The 22,539-nt window shown below is 40.8% G+C and overlaps 1 protein-coding gene across 1 annotated transcript in view; it reads right to left on the bottom strand.

Annotated features, from left to right (window-relative positions):
• The window catches only part of LOC124606160 (dipeptidase 1-like), a 369,120-nt gene that overhangs the window by 39,795 nt on the left and 306,786 nt on the right, over window positions 1–22,539 (bottom strand). Inside the window, exon 9 of the mRNA XM_047138127.1 lies at window positions 4,435–4,519. Within this exon, the coding sequence (XP_046994083.1) occupies window positions 4,435–4,519 (85 nt within the window). The remainder of the gene's footprint in view (window positions 1–4,434; window positions 4,520–22,539) is intronic.

Raw genomic sequence — 22,539 nt, 5'->3', positions numbered from 1 at the left:
GGCATGGCAAGCCGTTCCACAGGACTACATCCAGCATCTCTACGATCGTCTCCATGGGAGAATAGCAGCCTGCATTGCTGCGAAAGGTGGATATACACTGTACTAGTGCCGACATTGTGCATGCTCTGTTGCCTGTGTCAATGTGCCTGTGGTTCTGTCAGTGTGATCATGTGATGTATCTGACCCCCGGAATGTGTCAATAAAGTTTCCCCTTCCTGGGACAATGAATTCATGGTGTTCTTATTTCAATTTCCAGGAGTGTATATCAGTAGACAGTGAATGCACGAAAGAGTCTTATGGAAATAAAACAAAATAAAATTTCTGCTCGAAAATACAAGGAAAACGATACTAAAAATTGAGGCAGCTGTTAGGAAGTAGTCTTACTCCAACCCGTGAATTGTACATTACTTGGATCTTCCGTGCCATGTCTGCTAGACGTTCCTGCACAAGACTCTGCTACTATTCCACAGCAGACCAGGTAAGTTCGTCCAGTGTGTTAAGAGATACAACAAATTTCATTCGGTCGGAAGCATAATCAGCCGGTCTCATGTCAGCAGATAAAGCAGGCCACTCCAGTTGATAGATTTTTGCCTCCTGCAGGGATGTGTTTATGCAATGGGAGCTATGTGCCCGTGAGTTTTTGTCCTGAAAGACGAACCCAAGAGAGAAAAGTAGACGGTAGGTCTCAACAATAGCTTGAAGGGTCCTGTCCTGATACAGCACACCGTTTAAATTAAATTCGATAGCGGTGTCGTGTGTTCCAGATCCGTATGTGATACATGCCTACGGTAAATCGGTGCTGAATCCATGGGACTGCATATATGGCACCTAGAGCCAAACTCTTCTATGAATATCCTCAGACGTCAGTAAGAAAAACCAACGTCATTGATCAAGGTGTCATTTGGGTGATTCTGTGTCTGCTTTCTACGCGCACAACAGTGCTGTGTGGTTCAGTAATGTTGTTCGTATTGGACCCCCAAAGGGCAAAGAGGTCATTCCGATACGGTTGCACACTGACTAGAATGACACACTACGCACACCTACCTAAGATGAGACAATTCGCAGTTTCGTTGCATTTCTCTCTGTATGACTATGAGGCATAATTTCCAGGTAGTGTTACTGACCGACGGCGACCGCTAAGTGGCAGATCTACAACGTTATGAGCCTTCCGATAGCGGTTTAATATTCGATTTACATTACTCGCCATTAAAATTGCTGCACCAAGAGGAAATGCAGATGATGAACGGGTATTCATTGGACAAATATATTATACTAGAACTAACGTGATTACAATTTCACGCAATTTGGGTGGATAGAACCTGAGAAAACAATACCTAGAACAACCACCTCTGGCCCTAATAAATGCCTTGATACACCTGGGCATTGAGTCAAACAGAGCTTGGATAGCGTGTACAGGTACAGCTGCCTATGCGGCTTCAGCACGATACCACAGTTCATCAAGAGTAGTGACTGGTGTATTGTGACGAGCCAGTTGCTCGGCCACCATTGACCAGACGTTTTCAATCGGTGAGGGGTCTGGAGAATGTGCTGGCCAGGGCAGCAGTTGAACATTTCCTGTATCCAGAAAGGCCCGTACAAGACCTGCAACATGCGGTCCTGCATTATCCTGCTGAAATGTAGGGTTTCGCATTGATCGAATGAGGGGTAGAGCCACGGGTCGTAACACATCTGAAATGTAACGTCCACTGTCAAAAGTGCCGTCAATGCGAACAAGAGGTGACCGAGATGTGTAATCAATCGCACCCCATGCCATCACGCCGGGTGATATGCCAGTATGGCGATGACGAATACACGCTCCCAATGTGCCTTCACCGCGATGTCGCCAAACACGGATGCGACCATCATGATGCTGCAAACAGAACCTGGATTTATCCTAAAAAATGACGTTTAGCCATTCGTGCAACCAGGTTCGACGTTGAGTACAACATCGCAGGCGGTCCTGTCTGTGATGCAGCGTCAAGGGTAACCGCAGCCATGTTGCTGCAAACGTCGTCGAACTGTTCGTGCAGATAGTTGTTGTTTTGAAAACGTCCCCATCTGTTGACCCAGGGATCGAGACGTGGCTGCACGATCCGTTACAAAAATGGTTCAAATGGTTCTGAGCACTATGGGACTTAACTGCTGTGGTCATCAGTCCCCTAGAACTTAGAACTACTTAAACTTAACTATCCTAAGAACATCACACACATCCATGCCTGAGGCAGGATTCGAACCTGAGACCGTTGCGGTCGTGCGGTTCCTGACTGTAGCGTCTAGCACCGCTCGGCCACTCCGGCCGGCCGATCCGTTACAGCCACGCGGATAAGATACCTGTCATCTCGACTGCTAGTGATACGAGGCCGTTGGGACCAGCACGGCGTTCCGTATTACCCTCCTGAACCCACCGATTTCATATTCTGCTAACAGTCACTGGACCTCGACCAACGCGAACATCAATGTAGCGATACGATAAGCCGCAATCGCGGTAGGCTACAATCCGACCTTTACCAAAGTCGGAAACGTGATGGTACGCATTTCTCCTCCTTACACGAGGCATCACAACAACGTTTCACCAGGCAACGTCGGTCAACTGCTATTGGAGTACGAGAAATCGGTTGGAAACTTTCCTCATGTCAGCACATTGTAAGTGTCGCCACCGGTGCCAACCTTGTGTGAATGCCCTGAAAAGCTAATCATTTGCATATCACAGCATCTTCTTCCTGTCGGTTAAATTTCGCGTCTGTAGCACGTCATCTTCATGGTGTAGCAATTTTTATGGCCAGTAGTGTACTTCCTATGGTATGCGCGAATTCGGCAGGTAACCTCCCATGTTCATAATCCAGCTTGTCGTATAGGTACAATGTACTCACCGTCTAAGCTCTAGACGATCCCTCGGGACATGTGGCTTAACAGAATAGTGTATACAATGCGCATTGTCCCGTTCGAGGCTGGAGACACTAGACGCTCTGCTCAACTGCACCGGTAATTCGGGTTTAATTTACTCCTATTACACAGGTCATTGGACGAACTAGTTTCCTGTCGTCAAAATAATTCTTGCAAAGACACTTCCGACCAAACTACTGAGGCAGGCCTAAAACTTTTGTGTAGCTATTGCCAACTGCCAACTAGTCCAAAAGGAGGATTATGGGGAAGGTATATGGAAAAAAGAAAATAACAGCTGTTTGTTTTTGGGATGGAGCACTTAACAGCTTCCCACACTCAGTTATAGGATGTATATTTTTCTAAGAGAACTAGACTACATCTGGTTTTCTTTAGAGGTAGTTGAGTGTACCCAGTAGCTGCTACGCACAGAGTCACAGAGCTGCAAAAGGATAAAACAACAATTTACATGCAGTAACAGTTTCTGGTACCCACTTTCAAGTTTAATACTAGAGTATTTAGAGTTTGTGCTTCTGGCATTCGTCACATACAAAGTGGTTAAGGTTAAACTGTCACTCCCTGCGCCCATATAGACGGAAAAATATTTACCTTACGGGTACCCAACTTAATAGCGACTATATTCAGACTATTCACCGCAGTATTTACGTTGTTAGTTGTGGTAGTGTTATAATCTGGTACTTGTACTGTTACGGCGACGTAGGACTTAAGCAGAAGCATCAGGGTGAATTACAGCTGCAAACAGTCAACATGGGTCTAGACAAGGTAAACAGATTTTAATCGCAAAGCTGTTTTGTCAAAACAATAACAATAGTGCTGCTGCACTTCTTGAATAACGATGCATTAAAGAGTTACGTAGAGGTCCTCTTACCACACCGGGTGTGAAGAACATGATGCGGAAGATCGAATTAACAGGCGATTTGTGAACTGCTCATGGGAGAAGCCGACGTGCCAACAGCTCCACAAATTGTTGAGGATGTTAATGTTTTATTAGCTGAGAATGCTGCACGGAATGTGCGATCTCAAGCAGAGCACGGACTGACAGCTGAACATTCCATCGTCGACCGTTAGAAAAGTACCGCGAACAATTGTGAAACGGTATATATGATTGCAGGCCGTATTACAATGATGCAGTCTTCTCGGGTGATCAGCTAAACTCACCGAAACGCTGCGACAGGGCGACACCACGACTCGGCCAATCACCTGAGAGTTCGACAACAGTGAAATCGTGTTGCTGGTGAGTTTCCAGGCTTTCGTAGATGCACATGGTCGTCATCTTAAGCAACCTTTGTGAACTGGCACGCAAATATGATACTCAGTTAAAAAATGTTACCCTGTGATCATAAATTAAAATTTGGTTCTTTCAATGGTTTACTCGTTATTTCTTTTCCGTCTGTCCTTCCAAATGTTTCCTCTAAGTTCCGCATGTCTTCCGATCACTCGTTTTACATGGGGTCCTCTCATGTAGTGAAAGTTTAATTATAATCACCCTGTACTGTATATATAGACTGAACTATAGAGAGAATGGTTTCTTACCTATCACATCAGATATATTGGCAGTCGAATTACAGGTGATGAAGTACGTGTAGAAGTTCACCATCACTATACCGCCGTTGTCAGCCTGCGAAACAAAATTTTAACATTAGTCAATAATAACTTTATAAATATCTTTGGAATATTCCGTTGGTTCTTGGAGAAACACAGGCATACCAAAAACTTGTATACACAGTATTAATGTTCCAAATAATATTTATTTAATACAATTTTGAACATGGCCGATAATGCAGCAACCGTAGACGAAATTTATAATATTACTTGAAAATACAGCTCTTCGGTTGCACAGTTAAAAATTTTCAACTTTACCTAGGTTTCAACTAGGTTCTAAGGCTGCCTTCATCAGAAGTAAAAAAAAATTTACATTACCTATAACAGAGTTTTGGAATAATACAAAAATTATTAAATTAATCATATGTAATAAAAATACATCATAGCTAACTGCTACGGTACAGTAGACAAAGAAAGCATACTTACATAGAGTAAATAGTTGTGAAATGGCTTAGAGCAACAGTGCTCACGTTAAAGATAAAAATATATTTGTACATTATAAAATTTTCCTAGGAATGCACAACTTGATTACGACGCGCCGCTAAGGGTCGCGTGTGCGGCCGGCTCTGTAAACAACATCAGACTGACAGGCGCGCGCGCCGTCGATGTTACCAAGTCGGCACCTTGTATCGCGCCATCTAGTATTGAATGCTTGTAATTTACAGTGACAACAGCTGTCAGAAACATTGGAACAGGAGTGCACGTAATGTGCTGATTACATTATGTCAGATAGTATGTAACAGATCGAAAGTTGAACAAAATATTATACTGTAAAACAGGGAGAGAGATTAACATGAACCCCCAGCCGCCTAAGCTTCGGTCCCAGTTTAAGGTCCACAAAATAAATCACCCTATTCGGCCTATTTCTAATAGTATGAACAGCGCTCACCACGATCTGGCAATATTCCTTCATGATAAATTAAAAAGGTCTTATGTTTTTCGAAATAATTACTCTATAGCTAACAGTCAGAGCCTCATCAACAAAATAAAAGACATACACTGCGACGAAAATATAAAGATGTTCGCATTTGATATTAAAAACCTTTATACCAATGTGCCTGTACTAACGACTTCAGATATCATAGAGAATAACTTACGTTTGTTCAAAAAAGAACTCTCTGATGAACAGGTCGCTAATTTCATTAACCTAATGAAGATCGCAACAAAGTACAATTATTTCGAATTCAATGGACAGCTGTACCAACAACCTGATGGTCTTTCTATGGGCAATCCCTTAGCTGGCATCCTAGCAGACATTTTTATCAACTCTCTAGAAGAGACATTTTTCAAAAAATTTCCACTACCACCTTAGGAATTGTTTCATATTCTAGGTACGTCGATGACATTTTAATCGTCTATAACGGAATGAACGATGGCATTAATCACCTGTTCGAGATCTTTAACAAACAACATGAAAAAATCACCTTCACATGTGAACTTGAAAACAGCTCCGGACAGTTAAATTATTTAGACTTAACTTTGACAATAGTGAATGACAAAATCTCTTTCAATATTTTTCGTAAGGATTCTTTTTCTGACCAAATTGTGCCAGCCTGTTCCACACACCCACGATCTCACAAAAAAGCATTTTTTCACTCTGCTGTTCATACAGCAATCTCTACCCCTTTGTCCCCTGAAAATTTAAAAACCGAATTGAATCTAATTAAAACCATTGCAGTTAATAATGGTTACGAACCAAATATAGTAGATGATGTCTTCACACAGAAAGCCAATAACAGAATTACCGCGCTTGGGACCACTATTGACGAGCCTAGCGATTTGAAGAAATACTTCTCTTCACCATATGTAGGGCCAATAACCTACAGATTGCAACGTCTCCTTACAAATAAATATGGCTGCAACATGGTTTTCTCTACCAACAACTCTCTCAAAAATAATCTTATCTATAATTAAAAAACAAGACGGTCGCCTGCAAAACTCAGGCGTTTATAAAATCACCTGTGACACTTGCTCAGCTTACTATATAGGACAGACTGGACGAGCTTTTTCGATTAGATATAAAGAGCATCTATTAGGGAAAAAAGGTACGAACGTACATAATTCGTCATTCGCTGACCACCTTCTTATCACAGGACACAAACCTAAACATGTTCATGATATTAGTATCTTACATACGGAAAAGAAAGGCTTCAGACTTGATATTCTTGAACAGTCGGAAATTTTCAAACACTTTTCCCGCAACGACCGTTTAATCCTCAATGAGCAATTACAATTACGTGATAAAAATTTCTTTGCTGGTGTAAAGCCCTTGCTTAAAATCACTTAACGCGGAATATTGCTATTATGCTTCCCGTACTGTAGCCTTAAATATTGTTCTTTCTCTCCCTGCTTTACACTATAATATTTTGTTCAATTTCCGATCTGTTACATACTATCTGACATAATGTAATCAGCACATTACGTGCACTCATGTTCCAATGCTTCTGACAGCTGTTGTCACTGTAAATTACAAGCATTCAATACTAGATGGCGCGACACAAGGTGGCGACTTGCTAACATCGACGGCGCGCGCGCCTCTCAGTCTGATGCTGCTTACAGTGCCAGCCGCACACGCGACCCTTACCGGCGCGTCTTAATCATGTTGTGCATTCCTAGGCAAATATAATAATTTACAAATATATTTTTATCTTTAACGTGAGCACTGTTGCTCTAAACCATTTCATGATTATTTACTCTATGTATGCTTTCTTTGTCTACTGTACCGTAGCAGTTAGCTATGATGTAATTTTATTACATATGTTTAATTTAATAATTTTTACATTATTCCAAAACTCTGTTATAGGTAATGTAAAAATTTTTTACTTCTGATGAAGGCTGCCTTAGAGCAGTTGAAACCTAGGTAAAGTTGAAAATTTTTTACTTGTGCAACCGAAGAGCTGTATTTTCAAGTAATATTATAAATTTATTTAATAGTTCGTTATGAAACGGCTTTCGGCTTCTTAGGCCGTCGTTAGATAACTTAATTTTAAAAAACAGTCGACACAACTTCAGCGAGTGTTCAGAGCTGTACTAAGAGAGTTGCGCAAAAATATGCGACATTTTATGTCTATGGTCACTTTCTGTCATCAAAAACAATACAGTACTGTGCAGTATCCGATTACATTCATCCACTTATCACAGATATGCACTCAGAAACTTGTAACAGAGAGGAGGAATGCAACGGAAAACAACTATCACTATATTTCAGGATAATTAGTAGCATTTTGACCCATTTCCTGTGTGCAGCACTGATAACGTGGTTATGTTTCTCAGTTCAGTTATTAAACATCCAACATGACAGAAGATGTCGGTCTGAAAGATTCAACGCCGCTTTCAATCTCTCTTAAACCTGTATTAGACAGTAACATCATTGGCCCTGGAAAACACTGTAGGCTCATTTGCTCATGTGATAACACTTCATTCTTGACGACGGCGTACAGAGGCTTCTGTGTGACTGTCTCTTCATTGGAGTGGAAATGAGAAACCAGTCCTGTTTTTCACCAAATTGGATGTTGGATAAAGTAAGGCACTTCGCAAGTCCCTATTAATAAGATGATCTCGTGAAAGAAATGGAACTCACTGACAAGAGAACGGTATGTGCTGAATCCCTTCGATTTTCTTCTTAGGATTTGGAATTCATGCCCGGACATCAGTTTCTTAAACGAATAAGATAAAAAATAGTAGTCGCATATGAAGAGTTACGTGTTTCCGAGCGCTCTTGAATACAAAACATCCCCAGCCTGCTAAAGCAGGCACTGGTCCCAATGTGTAGAGTTTAAGTAATATATTCCTGAGATCTTTGGTTCGATTCTTATTAGCCGCAATTTTTTTAATTTTTAAAATAAATTCTGTTCCCATTATCTTACGGAAACTTTAATCAATAAATTTTGAATCACAATTTTCAATACAAATAACATCATTTTATTTTTAATTATTAATCCCATGAATATAAATTAAAAGATGATAAAGATATACGATAAGCCTTAGTGTCAAACGAAAAAATCATATACATCAATAGAAGATCGTCTTTTGCCTGAGTTTCACACTCGTGAAGAATTTTGTAAACGATATGCGTTATTCAGTCTGTATATTGAGCAAGCAGTAAAGGAAACAAAAGAAAAATTTGGAGTAGAAATTCAAATCCATGGAGAAGAAATAAAAACTTCGAGGTTCGCCGATGACATTGTAAGTCTTTCACAGACAGCAAAGGACTGGGAGGAGTAGTTGTATGGAATGGACAGTGTCTTGAAAGGAAGATGTAAGATGAACATCAACAAAAGCAAAACGAGTATAATGGAATGTAGTTGAATTAAATCAGGTGATGCTGAGGGAATCAGATTAGGAAACGAGACACTTAAAGTAGTAGATGAGTTTTGCTATTTGGGGAGCAAAATAACTAATGATGGTCGAAGTACAGAGAATATAAAATGTAGACTGGCAATGGCAAGGAAAGCGTTTCTGAAGAAGAGAAATTTGTTAACATCGAGTATAGATTCAAGTGCCAGAAGTCGTTTGAGAAAGTATTTGTATGGAGTGTAGCCATGTATGGAATTGAAACATGGACGATAAATAGTTTGAACAAGAAGAGAATAGAAGCCTTCGAAATGTGGTGCTACAGAAGAATGCTGAAAATTAGATGGGTAGATCACGTAACTAATGAGAAGGTGTTGAATAGAATCGGGGATAAGAGAAATTTGTGGCTCGAATAGAAGAAGGGATCGATTGGTAGGACATGTTCTGAGGCATCAAGGGATCACCAATTTAGTATTGGAGGGCTTCGTGGAGGGTAAAAATTATGGAGGGAGACCAAGAGATGAATACACTAAGCAGATTCAGAAGAATGTAGGTTGCAGTAGGTACTAGGAGATGAAGAAGCTTACACAGGATAGAATAGCATGGAGAGCTGCATCAAACCAGTCTCAGGACTGAAGACCACAACACCGCCGTATTGCTACGGCGAACAACAACAACATTGTGGTGGAATTTGACTCTAAAATTGTTTACTTATAAAACTTGCTATTGCAATTTTGGCAACTTGGAAAACAAAAACCAAATACCCTCTAAACAGGTCGTGAAGACCCAAAGTTACCGACCAGCCGCTATGTCATGTTCGTCCCACAGTCGTCACCAGATGTGTATATAGAGGGGCATGTGGTCAACATACTGCTCTCCCGGCCGTTGTCAGTTTTCTCGACCGGTGCCGCCACTTCTCAGTCAAGTACTCAATTGGCCTCACGAGGGCTGCACCCGCTTGCCAACAGCACTTGGCAGACTCGGACGGTGACCTACGCGAGTGCTAACCAAGCCCGACCGCGTTTAACTTCGGTGATCTGACAGGAACCGATGCTACCACTGTGGCATGGTCGTTGGCATAAAAGGAATGCAGTAAATACCAAAAACAGCGCTTGCCTACAGAACGTCCCGCAAATTGCATTTATTATTTACATTGTGCTTCAGCACATGTCGAACCCCAAAATATATCTAACATGTAAATCCTGTCATCGTGATACATGTAGTTCGAGAACTGATCTGGAATCAAGCTTCTGCATTAATGAAGACCACATCCATGTACATCGTGAAAATGACATACCGTAGACGTACTATTACTGTTGCTAACATATTTTACCTAATGACGTCAAATCGCTACTGGTTTAATTGAGGTAGAAGCTGTTAAAACACAGTCACATGTCGTATTTCTCGTGTGCTATTGTCAGACATCACACATTACAAAAGAAATATTTGTTATCAGAGTAGCTATTACGTCAATTACACCTATTACGTAAATCAAACCGTCGCATGAAGAGAGGTGGCACAGTGATTAGCGCACTGGACGGGCTTTTGGGAGGTCGACGGTTAAAACCTGTACCCAACCATCCAAATTTAAGTTTTCTATGAATTCCCTAAATCACTCCAGGCAAATGCCAGAATGATTCCTTAGGAAGGTCATGGCGAATTTTCTTCCCATCCCTGACAAAACTGAACCTTTTGCTCCATCTTTAACAACCTAGATGTTGATGGTAAATTACACGCACTCTTCCTTCCTTCCAATAAAAAACGACAAATCACTGCTCGCGTACAACAGGAGCAGCTGACGGGAAAACACATTCACAGGTTATAGTTTCTTGTGTGCCATTGTCACAAAGATTAAATAACAAAGAATATCAAGACTAAATTAGGTGACGAAAATTCGGCATTGTGTACTATTACACTACAATGTGATTTTATGAATATAATGGGAAATTTGTTTACCAAGGTGTGGCCTTAAAGACTTAGCGTAGTCTTCATGCTCGTAGCTTCTAGCAAACATGAAAGTAATAAATGTATAAACTATTTTGCACATGTACATTGTAACATGAAGCTAAACAACACAACTGCATAAACAGCCTTTTACAACATTGCCCGTATATAGATAGAATACATAAATTAATTAGGATATCAATAGAATGAAATTAATTTTAATGCTGGATTACTTCCAACTGCTTACAGAACGACACTTGAACAGAAAATATAATACTGTGAACAATAGTATAAAACTGTAAGTCAATTAAGCTGATATATTCGTGCAGCCCCATGGTTGTCAGAAAATTTGGCAAAGAAGGGCCAATTTGGGTTTCACTAGTGAAACTAGTTAGACAGTACACTTAGTGATTTACTGCATGTGTTAACGTACAACCATTCCGGGGATACAAATGAGACTCAGGTTACAATAATAATAGTATAACCACTATTCACATTGCAAATCTGAAATATGCATGTTTCAGTATACTACCTTACATCCCATACATATTGGTGTGCCTAGGTCAATTGAGCAACCCATGTTTTACAAGGTAACTTAGTGTTTTATAATGAGGCACACATTCTGGGTGTTCAGAAAATAAATGATTTGTCAAAGCAGTTAACTTTTGCATTATATTTCGGACGAACATATATCGTCCTGGATAGAAAGTAAGCCGATTTAAACTTTTCTGTTACATATATTTATATATCTGACATGTTAATAAAATACTCTTTAATGTACTGCACTGGGTGACAGCCTAAGATGAGCTTCGTTCTAAGGCTACGTAACCATTTAAAACACGAGTAAGATCTTTGAAATGAGATTATAGAGGTAATTCTGCTAATGCGTGAAAGAGAAATGGGGTAGGGTGAGGGGTATATGACTTGAGTACAATGTCTGGCCTGCTACCTAATGCTCGGTGGAAAGTAGCTTAAAACCTCTGCTCATTTAGTACACCATTTAGATGATGTTTAATTTAGTATTTAATTTCTATTTATCTGAGTAGTTCATAAGCCACATTGGCTGAAGATGGATCTATGAATTACTCAAAAAAATTTAAAACACAACTACCTTAAAAATCATTCACATTACATCCTAAAGTGTGAGACAGAGATCAAAACGGATGTTTCAATGATTTCCAGTCAGTATTAAGTGCCTGTAATAAAATGTAATCGACCTGAACCCTTAACTCTCTAACTCATTAGCAAGATTACTTTTATGTCAGGTACCTAACTCATGTCAAAAAGTACTGATGTTGTTTAAATGATTTTGAACATACGTATGAATTTTAGAACTTAACTCGTACTGGTACTCACTACATTAGACAAGTAATTTCTTTTGTAACATCTTAGATGTATGAACATATGTGGCAGACAACTTCATACCTGATTACTTTGTACCAGTGATGAAGTTACATGCTTTGTTGATCTCATTGAAAGTGTTTTATATTTCAGGTCCAAATATGTTGCACAATGGAACCATTTTGGTGGAGATTTTATTTACAGAAGACTCAGATTGCATGCCTACAAATTTGGCTCATGCATACCAACATACATGAGATGTAAGAAACTATACTAAAACATTTCTATGCCAATTTTGCAACACGAATATTGGTTATACTGTTATTATTGTTATGAAATATTCTACCTTTCAAGTAAGGGGCCCTATTTACACACCACATGTATTTTATATTTAGAATGCGTGTGTTTTAACACATGTAATATATTATAATAAATATCAGTATTAATAAATTTTGTTGCCAAACATTCTGACAAAATAAAGGGAAGCTACTATTGATCGAATCTGCATTCTGGATTTATGCAGAATGGGTAGCGACGATTGGAACCATGTGCCAGACTGGGATTCGTACCCAGGTTATTCTGCTTATTAGGCAGTTGCATTGTATCGCAACTCCACAGACTATTGTGGCACAGCTCTCAGCCAACCCACATGCCCACCCAGCGCCACCTATTCAGAGTACCCATTCACGTTACCATGCTCGCTACTTTGAGATTCCGCAAAAGGTTGAACGTATTTGTGGGTTCTCACTAAAGGTGGTGGACTCATTGTCTACTGAGGTGAATGAGTTGTATGAATGCTTTCGTCTCGTCTTCCAGACATATCCAAGATGAATCAACTATAATAAAAGCGCGGTGTCTGTTGTTTTGAACATTCATCTAATTGGCGTCGATGGGCAAAAAATCCACGATGCACGATTATGCTATACCTCCTGCGGGAATCTCCAAGTAATGAGCATGGAGAACATGGAAAATGGACAATTATTGCTGATAGGTGGTACTGGGTGCGAATGTGGGTCGGCCAAGGGATGTGACGTTATGGTTCCCACAATTAACACAACTTAATATTTAGTACGTGATCGCGGATTCTAATAACGGTCGAGCACACATTTTTACTCGTCGCCGCTGATTCCTCATAAAGTCGTATACAACCGACGTCTATGGTTCCTCACCTTTCGTTTCCCTTCTCTCACATCCACCTTCAATTTGTATAATACCTAGCATATGTGTGTGATGGGAATATATATCATTGTTACATAGGTCATAGTTTTGTCATCTGCTAGAGCAGAATGTAAGAACCAGATATTTTTAGCATTTTACTACTTTTTATAACTGCCATATGCACATGCAATTTGCCACTCAGTTTCCAAGCATGTGCTTTACCGCTAGAGCATGGAGAATGAATTGTAAATAAAAAGTTCATCAACGAAGAGATGCTGAAAAGCAGAGTCTGCGAATTGTTTTACTCTGTTCTCAATATCGCTTGAGGTATTACTGGCCATGCGCATTACTCGGTCAACTTTCCCGCTTCGCTGACCAAAGTAGAAACTCTCTGGCTCTAGAGGGCTCCGAGTTGTGGGATCTAACGTGGTAATGTGTAACCTAACTATGTCCATGAGTGAGAGATCCCCAGAAATATGAAAAAATTAATTCAAAGAGTTCTTCTACTCACAGAGTGCCTTCTTCTTCAGCATGGCAACGTCAGATCACACATGAACTCTCCGACATCTGCCAAAATCCGACGCTTTGGGTTTATTGTCGTCGATCATCCTCCATACAGTCCCGATTTGGTCCCATCTGATTTTCATCTGTTTCCGAAACTTATATAACACCGTAACGGACTTCACGTTGATAGTGATGAAGCAGTGCATGCAGAGGTGAGGTAGTGGCTTCGTGAACGCAGTCAAAGCTTCTACAGTGACGGTGTCAGCACCTCTCATCGGAAAAAGTGTGTCCGTCGCTGGAATGACTATGTTGAGAAATAAATATGCAGACACGACGAAAAAGGATGTAGAATGAAAATAATGTTGACCCTTTTTTTTTTTTTTTTGGAATTTCGGAGTGCACTCAGCCTCCTGATACCAATTGAGGAGCTACTCCGCCGAATAGTAGCGGCTTCGGTCAAGAATACCATAATAACGACCGGGAGAGCGGTGTGCTGACCCCACGCCCCTCCTATCCGCATCCTCCACTGAAGATGATACGGCGATCGGATGGTCTCGGTAGGCCACTCGTGGCCTGAAGACGGAGTGCTTTTTTTGGAAAGCCTAGATAGTTTTCGCATAAAGGCTTCAGAGGCATTACTTTTCTACACACATTCTTGTAACTTTAGAATAGTCAGTTTGCGAGTATCGAGATAGGAGACTAAAAAGACGCGTCTTTTGATTGAACTGCCTTAGAAGTTTAAATTTCGTACGCCGCCAAAGCAACATAGACCTTACTGTTTGACATAAATCTGTACATGATATATCTGACTGTTCACGAGAAAAAGGGGTCTTAAGAGCCGGAGAAACTGACGGACAGACTCACCGACTGAAGCAGGGAGCTCTAAAAAGTATTTTAGTTCCCATTTTATACATAAGCTCATAATTTGTTTCTTTTTAATCAGTAATGGTATATTAAAGTATTTTACTTTTATGAAACTGCAATAATTCAACAGAGGTTAGTTAAATGAGAACGAAGTGTTTGGCGACGGCACATTTCTATAAAATGTTCTCAGACTTCTTGCCGACTCAATTCAAATTAATTAACATTTACATTTGATAGAAAATGTGGAATTTTTGAAACAACGTAATAAGATTATTACTAATGGGAATAAAACCAATGACTTCGTTCTCAGCTACCACTGACTATTTTAAGATGTAGCAAATGCTTTATAGTTAACAGATCACGAAGTATTCTAACGATCACAGACACATTTATTCAATTTTTTATGAGAACTGCGTCACACTGGTTTTCGCAATTAGTGTCCGCACAAGTACCATAAAACCTTGTAAGTGTGGAAAAACTCGAATGGACCAGTCCATAAGGTCATTTCATAGAACCAATTTTGCAACACGGAGACACCGAAAAAAAAGAGCGCACAGTGAATAAATTACCGAAATTCGATGACTACGATTTCATAAGAATTGGAAAATTCATGCAAGAAGAGAAAGAGCTTCACAAATGGAGTAAGTAAGTAACGCATTAGTCCACTTCTGATCCTTATGTAAGCAATTGTTCAGCTTGGTATTCATTGGCAGAAATGTTTGATCTCCGCCTGAGTGATGTCGTGCCAAATTCTGTCCAATTGGAGCGCTAGATCATCAAAATACAGAAATGGTTAGAGGATCCTGACCATAATGGTCCAAATGTTTTCACTCAGGGAGAGGTCCCGCTTCCTTGCTGACCAAAGAAGGGTTTGGCAATCGTGAAGCCTAGCACTTGATACTCTCGTCATGTGCGTGTGGCGATTATCTTGCTGAAATATAAGCCCAAGTGGCTTGTCATGAAGGACAAGAAAACTGGCCAAAAATACAGGCGTACAGCTGTGCTGCTGTGAAAAGAAATGGCACCGTATACCATCACTCCTGGTTGTCGAGCTGTATGGTGAGCCACACCCACGTTGGTTTCCCACCGCTGTCCAGGCACATAATCAGCCTTGCCTCTCACTAACTGGAGTAAAATTGCCTTCAGTGATGATTCCCTCTTCGAACTGAGCCCCAATCACCAGCAAAGACATATCTGGAGACGCCCCTAACAATGGTTAGATGAAAACATGTCTATCGCCTGCCATACGGACCGACGACGAGGCGTTACGGTCTGTGGACCTACTTTATTTCTTATCAGTAAACCTTTGTTTTCCATCCTAGGCACCTTTGCAGCACACTAATATATATATTTATATATATATATATATAGTACTCCGTCTTCAGGCCACAAGTAGCCCATCGGGACCATCCGACCGCCGTGTCATCCTCAGTTGAGGATGCGGATAGGAGGGGCGTGTGGTCAGCACACCGCTCTCCCGGTCGTTACGATGGGTTTCTTTGACCGGAGCCGCTACTATTCGGTCGAGTAGCTCCTCAATTGGCATCACGAGGCTGAGTGCACCCCGAAAATTGGCAATAGCGCATGGCGACTGGTTGGTCATCCTTCCAAGTGCCGGCCGCGCCCGACAGCGCTTAACTTAGGTGATCTCACGGGAACCGGTGTTTCCACTGCGGCAAGGTCGTTGCTTTGCAGCACACTAATAAGTCGACAATATTATATGCCCCATTTGTTGCCCTTCATGGAAAGCCATCCCGGACGAAGATGGACCAACACGTTACTGACTTCCTTTCTTTGTGAAGCTCTTTCTCTTGAAGAAATCATCCTGTTTTAATGAAACTGTAATCACCTGCTTGTAGATGTAGTTCACATACACCGATATCCGTCGCATTCGGATAATTCAATCGTGGTGCGTCGAGCTCTTTTAAGAGTGTATTTACACTTTTGTTATTCAATATATGTCTCCATTAAGAATCATTTTGACTAAAGGAACGATATCAAAATTAGGAGGCATCAACAAATATTTTATTTGGTGACAGCAGGAGAGGAGGATGAACGACATTGTCTTCAGCACACTCAGCAGCTTCAACTGTATACAGAGATGAAATATGTACGAAACAAACCGGCTTGGGCACTAGTCTCCGGACTTACGACAGCAAGATCAGTGACAAAATATGTCAGCTACATCGTCTAGAATAAAGCGCTAATTCCAAAATAAACCTTACAGTACGTGTAGAAAGATAACAATAGCGTAATGGTTCCCTATTACTCACAGTCTCGTTCTCACTGGTGTGGGAATACAGAGTAAAGCTGCGTGCGTTAAATGATGAATGTAGGGGACTAAGGTACAGGGATGTAGACAGTGTGACATGGAAGTTTGGGTCTTTCTGAGAGGCATTCACGGAGAGTCGAAGAGTGGTAAGGCGACTGCTTGCTATAAGTGGGAAAGCCTTGTGAGTCTCGGTACGCCGCTAGTTTTCGTATGTCACTAACTGCTAGTAAATCGACATCTAACACTCCTAATGCCCAGATATTCTCATACAATGTGGTTGACAATCGTCATTAATGTCTTTACATTCAGACATGGAAGTAAATAACTTATTTGTATAACAACGGCTTTCAAAAGTTAAATAACGAATCCGAACAAAAATGTGAACAATGTGAAGGAGATTCTCTAGTAAAACTAGAGAACAAACAAAATTGAAATATTACAGTGATGTTTTTATTTTGGCTCATGTGTATGGGGGACGAATGTTAAATATAGTAGTAAGGTACAGGGATCAGAACTGCGGTTGTTAAAATCCGCGAAAAACTAAGAAGGAGAAAATGCAAAGATGGCTCTCAAATTCAACTGAATTCAGAAACTAAGAACACTAAAAACAACTTTTATCTGAAGAAATATTCCAAAAAATTATAGTTAGCAGTCACATATGCAAAGAGTGCACGAAGGAAAAATATCGAAAGAAATTTTGTCGTATAGACTGAACGGGAAGAGAGACATTGGAAGACTAAGGAAATCTCTACAGCAACTTCCTCTCTGACCAGAAGGCCAGACTCACGTGCTTTTTGAAAAATGATGATGATGATGAAAGATTTTTAGCGTACATGTCAAGTGTTTTTCCTTAACTAGCTGTCGTCAGTGTAACATAACAAATTACTCGACTGAATTTCATTACTAATATCGCAAGCTGCTACATCGTTAGCAATAAGCTCAAGTGTTAAAATTTTTTTGATAACTGGAACGAAAAATCTGAAATAATAAGGCATTACAAAATGGTTCAAATGGCTCTGAGCACTATGGGACTTAACATCTTAGGTCATCAGTCCCCTAGAACTTAGAACTACTTAAACCTAACTAACCTAAGGACATCACACACACCCATGTCCGAGGCAGGATTTGAACCTGCGACCGTAGCGGTCGCACGGTTCCATACTGAAGCGCCTAGAACCGCTCGGCCACTTCCGACGACAAGACATTACATGTGTGTAAACATGCCAATACTACAACATTAATATGTGCAGAAATCAGTGAAATAACTTGGATGAATATTATTGGAATGTACAGGAAATAGGTGAAGAATTGGGGTGGGGGAAGGGGGGAAGGGGGGAAGAGTGACATATATATGAGGATGAGGTGAAATAATTGCAGTAATTTTGCCGTCAACATGTCTGATCGAGGTGACACACAGATTACGACAAGCGAAACGCAGTTTCCGATTTCCGGGTGTGTGATGGAGAGAGAGGTAGAAGTAAAGACGATAGAGGGGAAGACGCAGCGAACGTCGCACTTATATCACAGTGTACTTCCTTGTTAATCAAGACGGCAGTTTGTGCTGATGCCGGCAAACAATCACACCGGATGCCTCCACCCCAGCACTCATCCGACAGCGCGCAGCTGTCCGATGGTCTTGTGGGTGGGGCGGAGCTGGCGGAGGGGAAGGGGGGAATTGGCAGGGAGTCTGGCAACCCCCGATACAGCTCGGCTTGGAGGCGGCCGGGGTCAGTGCAAATGAACTGCCGAGCAGCGGCTGCCTTCCTGGATGAGAAATGTCCTCCCGTCTCCGCTAAACTTTCTCGATTATCCGTAAACCGATACAGCACCACGAAGTTTCTGAAAGACCCATTGTTTATCGAAGCACGCAGGAAATATTGTCTCCTTGTTTATCTACTCGTTAACGTTCAGGGATCGCTATTCCGTTAAATAAGTTATCTTCGTCGGAAGTTAAAGGAACTACAATGTGGCTTCTTGGAAGTCACGATAAATGCGTGTTGACTCCAAACTCATCAGGTGAATTCCAAACAAATGAGTGACAAATAGCGTTGAAAGTTTTATTCTGTAAAAAGTTCTTGCACATCAGCCACCTCAATACGCTTTCCGAACTAACAAAAATGCTTACACAAAGAATAACGACCAAACATAGCTTCTGGTCGTCAGTATATGAGCTAGTTCGTGTAGTTCATAACAAGTACTATCCAGGGTCACCATGACTTACGCACATCTCTTTCAATACAATTTTTTCTTTGTTTTTTGTGCCTCTTATGTACGTGATCTGCTATGCTCCACGCTAAATAAATAACTATTCGTTCCACTAGCCCTAAACCATTACACTTTGTACTTATCTCATAAATTACAATTCAGTTATTAGAAATGAAAGGCTTAAATTAATCGTAATACAAAATGTTGAAGAGAAAATTTCAGCAGTTCCAGGTTGTCGCAATTTCATCATACCATGTACTTTAGATTCTTTGAAATTCTACGTTTCGTTTCACATTACCGTTACGCGTTACTCCAGGCAATGAACTGAGCACTCCTTGGATGGATTACTTGACAAGTATGAGCAGTTTCCTCTTAGCGAATGTGTCACATTATTTTGGAAGTACGTTCTCGTTGGAATGTTCTGAAACATGTTATGTAAGCTCTAGATGATTTAATAAAAGGTTTAAAAATGAGTTGGGGTATTGTGTGAGTAGCACCTTTGACTATTAATCGATATCTCCAGGGTCCATCGTTAGAAATGAAAACTGCTTGAATCTGAATAAGAATCACCAGCAATGGCAGTTGAAGACTCTTGGTACTAGGAGTTACCGTCATGCTGTCAATGGCAACGTCAGAGAGGGCGGAGTAGCCCTTGGGATGGGAAACGGCTCCTTGGAAGAATATGCAATTAACAACAGAAGACACAGAAGGCAATAGAAACCACTCCATTAGAGGCACAATGTGTGTCCACAGGAAATGTGGAACGTAATTGAACTAATGTCACAATGATTTATCTATTGGCAAAAGATTCTGTATTTGTCCACCATTTGGAGTCCTGAGAGTGGTCTACCAAAGAGAAGGTAACCATGAGAAAATCGTAGGATAAGCAACGAGGAAGAAACACACTACGAGACGTAGAATGTCATGAATTTGGAAGTGGTAGAGAATTTAGAAAATCTGAAAACGGAAATTCAGTCACACAGTCTACATTTAGTGTCGGTCAGTGAAGTGAATTTGGAAAACTGATGAGAATTCTTGATCAACAGTAATAAAATGTGGCATAACAACAGTAGGATTCAATATGAATATGAACGTAGGGTAGCAAGTGATTCACTGTGAACAAAATCAATAGAAAACCGACACCAGCAAAACTAAATCAGATATACACGCCGAAGTCTCAAGTACGAGATAAAGAGATGGAGAATGTACATGTAGATATTGATTCAGTACATAAATGAAAATGATAATCTAGTAATAAAGTGAGACTGAAACGCGGTGAAAGGAGAAAAAAATTGTAAAGGATGTTAGGTGCGAGGTGAATATCTAAGAGGCTTCAACAGTAACTTAATTTGATAAAAGCGATTGCATTGTTCAAATATTACCAGAGCTTGAGATTTACTTGGATAAGTCCTGGGTAAGGAAGATAATCAGAAATCAAACATTGGATTGTAAAGCGACCCAGGAGCCTATGTAGAAAGAGACTGCAATTTACTAAGGTGAAGAGTAGACTGAAACGTATTATAATTTTCAGGAGTAATCGACTTGAAAAGAAGTGGAATAATGAAGTGCTGTGGCAGGATAATGTACATAAGGCTATAAATTCTTCGATAACGAATATCAGAAGTACTAGGAATCACACAAGCAGGAGAGCTAAATTAAGGTACAATGAAGATACGTGTGAAATAGTCCGTTGTAACGGAAGAAACACATAAAGCGACTGACGAAAGAAGGATGAGCAAAAATATTCAAGCAAATGCGGGAAACAGAAATATAAATTATTCAGGAATGAAATATGTAGCAATCGCAGGGATGTCAACGTGAAATACGTGAACGAAAAGTGTAAAGAAGCCGATACAGAAATGGTCTCCGGAATTTCCGATTCAGCATACAGAAAAGTCAAATCACACTTTGTTGAAATTAAGAACAAGAGTATCAACAGTAAGAGTGTAATGGTAATCACACTGCTATGCGGAGAGGACAGAGAGAATAGATCGGAAGTGTACAGTGCATGCGTCTACGAGTGGGAGAACTTATCTGATGACACGACTGAGGAAGAAGTAGGAGTCGATGTGGAAGGCATAGAGAGACCAAGATCAGAGCCACTTTCAAAAAGCTTCGAAACTTGAGATCATCATGATAATGTTAGGTTTGTGGGGCTCTCAACTGCGCCATCATCAGCGCCCGTACAAAGTCCCAATTGGTTTCACAGTCCAGTTTTTTCCTCCCTCCAATCCAGCCATTTACACGAATGCTGATTATGAGTAAATGATGAGGACCTAGTCGCCGGGAAGAGCAAAACCCTAACCCGGCCGGGAATCGAACCCAGGCCCCGTGACTCAGAGGTAGCAAACTTGAGATAAGATTAGGCAGAAGGGAAAACTGAAATTCCGTCGGAATTTGCATCCAAGTAGCTGCCAAGATTAATATACAGATTTACTCTAAAAGAGAACGGAAGGTCTTCTAGAAGACGATTATTGCGGCTTCCGTAAAGGTGAGAGCAGCACAGAGACAGTTACGACGTTGCGCTCGGTGGTGAATATAAAACACAAGAAAAATCAAGACACCTTCAAAGTATTTCTGGACCTGAAAAAAAAGCATTCGACAATGTAAAATGCTTCAAGTTGTTCGATATTCTGACTATAAATGGCTAAGCTGTTTGAAAAAGAAGCATAAAACAACAAACACAAGAACCAAGAGGAACAAAATACGTTACTTAGAGATGAAACAGAATGGAACATCAAGAACGAAGAGCTTGAATGAAAAGGGTGAAAAACAACTATTAAGTCTTTCGAAGATACTGTTCAATCTGTACATCGGAGAAAACTGAAATAAAAGAAAGATTCAAGGCAGTGATTCGATAAGATTCACTGTTTCTCACTGTTGACATTGCCATCCTCAGTGAAAGTCAAGCGGATTTTCAGGACCTGTTGAAAGGAATGTACAATCTAATAAATACAGAATACGGATTGAGAGTAAGCAGAAGTAAGACGAACGTAATGAAAAGCATTACAATGAAATGAACACCCTTAGGTGCTTACAGGCGTTGACGTACGTCAACGAGGACAGATGAAAATGTGTGCCCCGCCCGGGACTCCGAGCCTGGGATCTCCTGCTTACATGGCAGACGCTCTATCCATCTGAGCCATCGAGGACACAGACGATAGCGCGACTGCAGGGATTTATCTCTAGCACGCCGAAAGAACAGATACCATCTTAATATATATATAGTTAAGGCTCATCGGCCACTTGACCATCTTCTTCTTCTGTGCGAATGAACAGTGCCCGAACTCTTACGGAAATCGGCAACGCGCCGCGTGTAATGAGTATAATGGGCGAGGGCACTACGAATGTAGTGCGGGACAATACATTGAGAACGTGGGTTTCGCAGGAGGCGTGCCAGAGATAAATCCCTGCAGTCGCGCTATTCTCTGTGTACTGGGTGGCTCAGATGGATA

The sequence above is a fragment of the Schistocerca americana genome, chromosome 3 (assembly GCF_021461395.2).
Source record: "Schistocerca americana isolate TAMUIC-IGC-003095 chromosome 3, iqSchAmer2.1, whole genome shotgun sequence".
NCBI lineage: Eukaryota > Metazoa > Arthropoda > Insecta > Orthoptera > Acrididae > Schistocerca > Schistocerca americana.
The sequence above is the reverse complement of the archived record's forward strand: the minus strand, read 5'-3'. Positions and strand labels throughout refer to the sequence as shown.